The 7699-nt window shown below is 40.5% G+C and overlaps 1 protein-coding gene across 5 annotated transcripts in view; it reads left to right on the forward strand.

Moving 5' to 3' along the window:
* Positions 1-6906, forward strand: part of DPYD (dihydropyrimidine dehydrogenase) — a 355916-nt gene extending 349010 nt beyond the window's left edge. For 4 of the 5 annotated variants that reach the window (XM_030494219.1, XM_030494222.1, XM_030494223.1 and 1 more), the window contains 2 exons: positions 2976-3116; positions 5518-6906. In XM_030494219.1, the coding sequence (XP_030350079.1) occupies positions 2976-3116; positions 5518-5688 (312 nt within the window). In that variant the 3' untranslated portion in view covers positions 5689-6906. The other variant, XM_030494220.1, reaches the window with a different exon arrangement.
* The last annotated feature ends 793 nt before the right edge of the window (positions 6907-7699 follow it).

Genomic DNA, 7699 nt, shown 5'->3' on the forward strand with positions numbered 1-7699 from the left:
ATCCAATGCTATCCTAAATCTTGGACTGTCTCCCTCCTGTTTCCCAGCTGTTTCTCTGGAAGGCCATTAACCACCTCACTCCTTTCCCATTTGAAAAGCCTTTTCTAATTTCCAGCTTTAAATTTATTCCTGGCTGGTTTATAATCCTATGCTCTTGTGCCAGCATTGTCATTTAACTTCAATAGCTCTTTTCCCTCCCTGATGTATATACAAAGAGACATCATATTCCTGCTCTGCTTTCATCTTCCTAGGCTAAACATCTTTTTGTCTTCCCTCATAAGCAAGGTCCTCCATCCCATGGTTGTCCGAGTAGCCCACCTCCACAACATCCAGGCAACATCTCAAGAATACAAATGTGAATCCAGAACCTCCCTGAGAAAATTGTTAGTTACCCATTCTATTTAAATCTCTGCTTTTTTTAGATTAAAATATCCTTCACTATCAGGAATCCCCCCATGTTGATGCTTTTACAACACGAGCAGGCAGTGGAAAACTACTTCATTCTATGTCGTACAGGTTTTACATAATTTCTTCAGAACACAGACCAGTACTTGCAGATGACACATGCGTTTGTGTCGTACAGTGGGGGTTATATACACACAAGAGAGGCTTGTAGGATACTTAGTGTTGCTGAGGGCAGTAGATTGCACAAAGACACGTGTATTTTGAAACCTGCAGCTGGTACGATACACACAAGCCTACATGAGACTTAAAATGAGCTGGGGCTGAATTCTACGACTACATTTTTTCAACTGGTACAAAAGACTGCAGAAACCTGCAAACTGCTGAGCAATTCCCAGTAAATCCATGAACATTTCTGAGAGAGACATGGGAATAAAAAGACATGGGAATGAAAAGAGCAGTTCCTAAAATATCCTATATGATTTAGTTACTATAAGCTCATCAGTGGAGGCAGAGTAAAGGGCTGTGTGTTCAAGTCTAGTCCTTTGCAATCCCAAAGTAAAAAGTATTAGCTGAAACCCTTTCATAGTAGTTAATTGACCTTTTACAGTCCTTTAAGCAAACAGATTTCCCTTCAAATTCGCAGTGAATTTGGACCATGCACATAATCAGCTTGCACAGCTCTATTGATGAGTGCTAAGTCATTAAGCTGTGATAACTTGCTCACTTACAGTCATCTGTCCACACTCATCATGCTGCCTTTAGCAACGTGCCATAGCTGTTTTATGCTGGAAGAGCATTAATGTTCTCTACATGTTGCTGAGAAGAACTGGAAGGCTTTTTTAACATTCAGTGAATGCAACTAAGGTATTTCACATGTCAGCAACGTAGGGGTTTTGGCAGACAGAAAACATTTTGAGTGTTTTTGGAACAAGAAGACAGTACAATTATGCTGTCCTTCTTCCTGGGCTTAGGATATGGTTGAATTTCCTACCTCAACAGTGATTAAAAGCAACTTCATAGATCCTAAAACTAAAAAAAGCTAAAACTTCACGGTGATGAATGGGAGTTATTTGGGAATTAAAGCTGTCGTTGCAAGTTCTCAGCATACTCTGGAAGACAAGGTTGGACCCATTTTTGCATTTAATTCATGTAGCAGAGTTTTCCTTTAGAGCTAACGTTGATAAAGCCATATTACCCTATTGGCATAGAAATAATTAGGGGTGCTTAGCTTGTTTGAAAGTAAGGCTGCCCAAAATATGCAATGAAAGTTTAAGTTACTGTAATCCAATTCTTCCGCAGTGAGAATTGGAAACAATATGTAGAGCATTGTATGCAATTATAAATGATACAGGTTTAATATAGCATACTACTACACATTTTAAATGGTTGCTATTCATTTCAGGATAGGACCGATAGGAATAAGGTCAGTATTGCTTCTTCAAGAACATTGACAAACAGAATACAAAAAGAAATCCTTATCATGTTTCTTGGTGATGCAAGACCAAAGGTAACACTCTGAAGCTTTATGAATTCTGGGCAGACTTGTCTGTCTCATATTTGGATTGATCTCGAGCATTTTTCAATTGACTTGGATCAAAATCATAATCACTTCTTGGTTTATTACAGTAGAATGACTTTGAAGCCAGTTCTACTCTCTTATCACTCAATGAGATTTCTCTAATACTGAACATTTTTAAAGCAAAAGTAAAATGTAGTGTTGCATCACATAACCTTCATTTACTGAGCCCAACTTTATCTTAACAATGTAGAATCTTGCACGGAAAATCGAGCTGGTTTTGTAACATGGAAACTGTTGTAAAAGCAACTCACAAAATATCCAAGCAACCAATACTGTGCCATAGAGTGAGTCTTTTAAAATCATAGAATTACAGAATGGTTTGGGTTGGAAAGGACCTTAAGGTCATCCAGTTCCAACCCCTCTGGAAATGGTTTGCATCAGGTAGGTCGTGTTCATCACCTGAGCTATACTTCCACAAGTTAAACTGATTTAACTGAGGGGTAGCTGTTGTCCAAAGGACCTGGGACTTGTCCCATCTCTACCATTGGCTCAGTGAAGCTGAACTACCACTAAACTGTGCAGTTTCCCTTGATGCAAAGAGGAAATGGTTTGCATCAGGTAGGTCCCCAACAACTTCTTTTAGAGGAGATGTGAGCTAATGCTAATGAGAAATGACTAACGATGATCTGATCGTTTGTAGCATGTCACTCCTGTTTTGTGCTCCATTTTGTTCCTTGAAGTTTCTCACAATGGCAAAACAATCGCCGGAATAAAGTACTCAATGTGCAACCTATTTGTAGAATGTGTTTGTATGCAAATATATACTCCCAGTGCTGCCTACATTCAAAATGTGCCTGTATGGTGAATTCTTCATGTTTTACAGGAGGCATGAAGGTCAGCAACTTGGAAATTTAGAAGAAAGATCATGAACATTTGTACAATGCATGGCCAGATCTCCCATACCAAAGTACTAGAGCATGCTCCTGCGCGGCTGTAGAAACTGCTTAGGTGTCTTCTAAATGAGTCAATAACTTCTTTCTTTTTCCCCCAGGATGTAATTGGAAAAGCACTGCAGTATATTGGAACATATGGTGAGCTCTGCAACGCAGAGCAAGTCGTGGCTCTGATTGATGAGGAAATGTGCATCAACTGTGGCAAATGTTACATGACCTGTAATGATTCTGGCTACCAGGTAAGAGCACAGCTGTAATTAGCAGAGAGGCAGGAGGAGTTATCTTTCTGCTGCTGGGAAGGAAGAATCCACCTTCTGTTAATGAGCAGGTGGTAAAAACAGATGTCTAAAATACTGGATTCGAAGCCCAGCATGCTCGCAGGCTGTGCCATGCAAGCCCTCCCCGAGCTCTTTGCATGGTGGTGAGAACATCATCCAGCACGGATTCTTCTGCAAGGCTATGCTGAGTGTACCTCTCTAGGTCACTCTCCCAGTCTCTCCAACCTGGTGGATTCTATGGTTGGAGTGGCAGGGTGAAGTTTGCAGGATTTTGAGCTGAGGCTCCTGTTTGCACCAAAGTTATTTCTTTGATTTCTGCTCAGTGTGGCAACATAAGTTGTACAGAACATATCTACATGACATTCCTTGCCACGTCCACCAGAGCTGTTGTCTGCAGTCATGCATACCGGAGTGCTCTGCAGTAAAAAGGGCAGTACAGGAAGATTGAGGTTCTTTTAGAAAACCAAAACTCCATCTAGCATAACCTCCACTATTGCAGTAAGCACTAAGTTTTACATTAATTTTTCCATTCATCGAAGTCCACAAACAGTTTGTCAGAAACAAACACTTTAACAACACCATGACCTTTTGTTTAGCCTCAATTCACTCTAAACAATAGTAGGTCTGATGAATTTAACTACGTACAAATTCAAAGTACGTACAAATTCAAACTACGTACAAAGTCAAAGAAAGAAACCTTCCCATTTAAAACCATCTCCTGCAATTAAAAGAAGTGTGTCAGGGCAAAGGTAGATGTGGTTTTTCCCACTGATATGAGAAGATTAATGCTGCATTTATACCAAATCAGATTACTACAGTAGCCTTTTAACTGTTTAAATTTCTTCTTGCAGTCTTCACATCTTCTCCTTCCATCAGATTTCGCAGTGAAGAGGAGGATATAGCCCTTGCAGAGCAAAAGACTCTGTTTATATTTAGCACAACTTTCTTTTCATACCTGGAAAAAATTGAGCACCAAAAGAAGCAAAGTTTAAAACCCCATGAGGTTTTCCAAGCACAAAAAAAATCATGGGTTTTCTTTAATTAATGAAATTGAAAAGAAATGAATTGCAAAGAAATTCTTAATTGCAAAGAACTCACACACCCCCCTTCAATAGAACATCTGCTTTATGCTTCTCTTTGTTTCAGAAATATCCATGCTGCTCTCCAGAGCTATCACCTTGTGTGACTCCAGTAGAAAAGCTTTCCTTAATTTGAAGTTAGCACTGTTGTCTTGACTTCCTACCCCACTTTGAACTCCCTTTCAACATGTGCATTGTTGTTAGGGAGAGAGGAAGAAGCCCTTAAATACTCAGAAACCAAAGCTCTCTTTGTGCTGAATCTAAAGTAAAACTTGTAGATTCAGGGCAGTTAGTACCTATTTCATGCCCTGTGCTGGTTGCTACAGCAACTTCTGTACTTTCCTGGTAGTGAAACCCCAAATGCCACAAATCTGCCTTTGGAGCCAGCCTACAGCATCACCTTGTACCTCCCGTCTCCTCCCTGGCTCCTCCAGTTGCTGACAGTGGTGATGGAGGTTTGCTAAGGCACCACTTGCTTGCAGAGAAGTGGGAGTTCAGCTCTCAGGCCTGATTTTTCCTTCCTAAAACTCTTGAAAGTAGATATTCAGTGGGGGTTTTGTATTTCTTACTTTTCTAGGCTGGCTTGCTTAGATATCGAAGCTTTTGCAGTTGCGTGGTGCTTTTGTTTTTGCTTTTAATTGCCATTTCCATTATACCAGGAGCTTATTTCATCGAGACTGCAATTGTTATTTCACATTCAAATACACTTATCACCCTAATTGGTAATGAGGATTCACTGCATGGAGACATAAGAACTAAAGCAAGCTCTGCCTGCCCTCACCTCAGATATCCCTTTCGAAGATGTGCAAAGGAAAACAATCATGCGAGGCACCGTGTGCTGTATTTTTTCTCTATTACATTAGATTGTTTATGCTCTGCTGAAAATTAAAGTCAAAAGAACGCATTGTGCTGAAGCCATCCAGGCATGGTCTGGTGTCTCCTCTGAATCAATAACCCTGGTGAATTGCTGTCTTAGGAGATAGTTCCTTCACGCAGAGGAGAAACATCCCTTTGGGAGTTTCAGCATCATGGGCCATACTCGTCCCTTTGTAACCAGCCCTTGTGAGCTTTTGCTGAGGCATAGTTTGACCCATGTTTCTAGTTTTAAAGTGTCAGTGGGGAGGGGATGGGGCTGTTTTGTTCCCTGCCAGCCAAACAGTTGCTATAGCTGCAGTGCAGCATTACACCGAGATGTCTCCAAGTGCTGCAGCAGCCGCTAAAACAGGAGCAATTGTGACCTTTTCCTGTGAGCGCCATCAATAAATGTTTATTCCTGTTCCCAGGCTATCCAGTTTGATCCCGAAACCCACGTGCCCGTGGTTACTGACAGCTGTACAGGCTGCACCCTGTGTCTCAGCGTCTGCCCCATTATCGACTGCATCCGCATGGTTTCCAGGACAACACCCTATGAACCAAAGCGCGGGCTGCCCTTAGCCGTGAACCCCGTGTGTTGAGGTGCTCAGCTCAACTTTACACTTGTTTGATGCGATCGATTTGCTTTCTAATTAGTCCTTGAAAATCTACTCTTATAAAAACATATCACATTGATAGCTGTTAGAATGAACGCCGGGTTTTCCCATTGCTCTTCTTACAACAATTAAGGTTTGAAATTACAGTTAGTGGTGGCTGTCATTGTCCACTGGTTGAAGTGTAACTTTTCCTTACGGTTCATGCTGTAATTTCACAATTCCTCTTGAATCTCTGTGTATTTTCTGGCTCTAAATACTATGAAGAAAGCCTTCTGAATGAACTACAAATCAATGGACAAGCTGGCTGTTTTCAAGGAGGCATTTTGTAATTAAACATTGCATTTAGTTTTAAAAGAGTTTCCTAGAAGATGTAATTAACTCCATAGCATTCAAACAAAGCAATGTGGCTTCTATTTTTCTATGGGAAGAAATGACAGGGAGTTTAAAACGGGATTTAAGAACTGGATTAATCACTTTCAACTACTACAGCATATGGTAGCGTGTTTTTATAATCCTTTCTAATTCTTCCTCACACTAGTCACTTTATAGAATAAATCTGCTGTGCGCTAACACGTGCTGGACTCTTTACATTTGTGTCTTGCCTGGGTAGCTTGAAAGTCACTTTTCCCCCAATCGTAGCATCCCTCTAAAACCAGTTAAACCAGCTTCTCATGAAGTCCAGGTTGCATTTCAGGATTCTGAGATGTGACAGCGTGGTTCTGCTCCAAGCTCATCCTCTAAATACCTTTTTAGTTGTGCCAATTAATGCTCCAGAATGTACATGTTCCAGGTCAGAGATCTGATTACGTGCAAATGGAATGCATGCCCTGCAGACTGCCTTTGCCAAACACAGACACATTGGGCACGCTGGTAAGATGATTCCCCCCAGTGCCAATTCTTCATACTTCTGTATGATTATAATAGTTTCACAACCCAAATGAAATATAGATTTGTCTGTCTTGCTAAACAATAACTCAGTTTTAATCCGTTTTTCATTCACAGTAGGAACTTCCTAATATGAATGTATTGCTGTCTGCTTTACTCCATTTAAGACTATAAAGCCTTTAGTTTCATAATAATAATAAATGACCTAACAGTTCCGTTTCTTATACCCTATATTGTGATCACCAGAAGCTTTGATTAAAAATACACTCTGACTTTTAAATTGTGCACATAATTATAAATAAATGATAAAGCAACTTGGGTTTGTTTGGGGCTTTTTTTTTTTTTTCATTGACTAAACAAATTTATTCTTGATCTCTCAGATTCACTCCAGGAACCATTAATGAGTTAATTCATGTGTACGTTAGTCCATTAATTGCCTACAGTGCAGAATACAACATGCTCTTTGCCTCTCTCTGGCACCTCTTTCTCTGCCTTTGACTCTCTTCCTTTTGCGTCCTTTCCCCACTCGCACACACTTCATGCACACATATGTACACACTGTGCCACTCCAACGTTTTCAAGTGTCATTTTATTTAGTATCTTTGCTCCACCAACACTGTGTTGCTGACACTTTGGGCTTGCTTGATGAGATCCCTTGGCAGGCTCAAACCCAGTGTCTCCACTAATAGCTTTCTCTTCAGCCTTTAATTTTTCTCTTCATCGTTGTGGATTTTTCACACACAGATGAAAACAGGAACAGATACTGCTTAGAAATATTTGCCTGAAACATCTTTAAAGCTCTTGGCCTTATGGTAGTTCTTATCTTATGAGAGCTAGAGAGGACTCAGGAAGAACAAGCTGTTAGGGGCAAAGTGTGGAAATAATGGACTGACATTGAATGTCAGTCCATTGAAATAATGGCATGCCATTGAATGGGGCAGGAAAAAACCTCAAGATCAGATCATCTGCAGCTAACATTTTATGTTCTTGGTTAGCAGATGCAACGAAAAGGAGCTCTGTTACAATATACTTCTTTTTTTGTATCCTACCTACCATGAACATTGAGGGTGAGGCAGCGTGTCCCCTGTGACAGAGCTGGCCAGCTTCTCCA

Source organism: Strigops habroptila, chromosome 8 (genome assembly GCF_004027225.2).
Source record: "Strigops habroptila isolate Jane chromosome 8, bStrHab1.2.pri, whole genome shotgun sequence".
NCBI lineage: Eukaryota > Metazoa > Chordata > Aves > Psittaciformes > Psittacidae > Strigops > Strigops habroptila.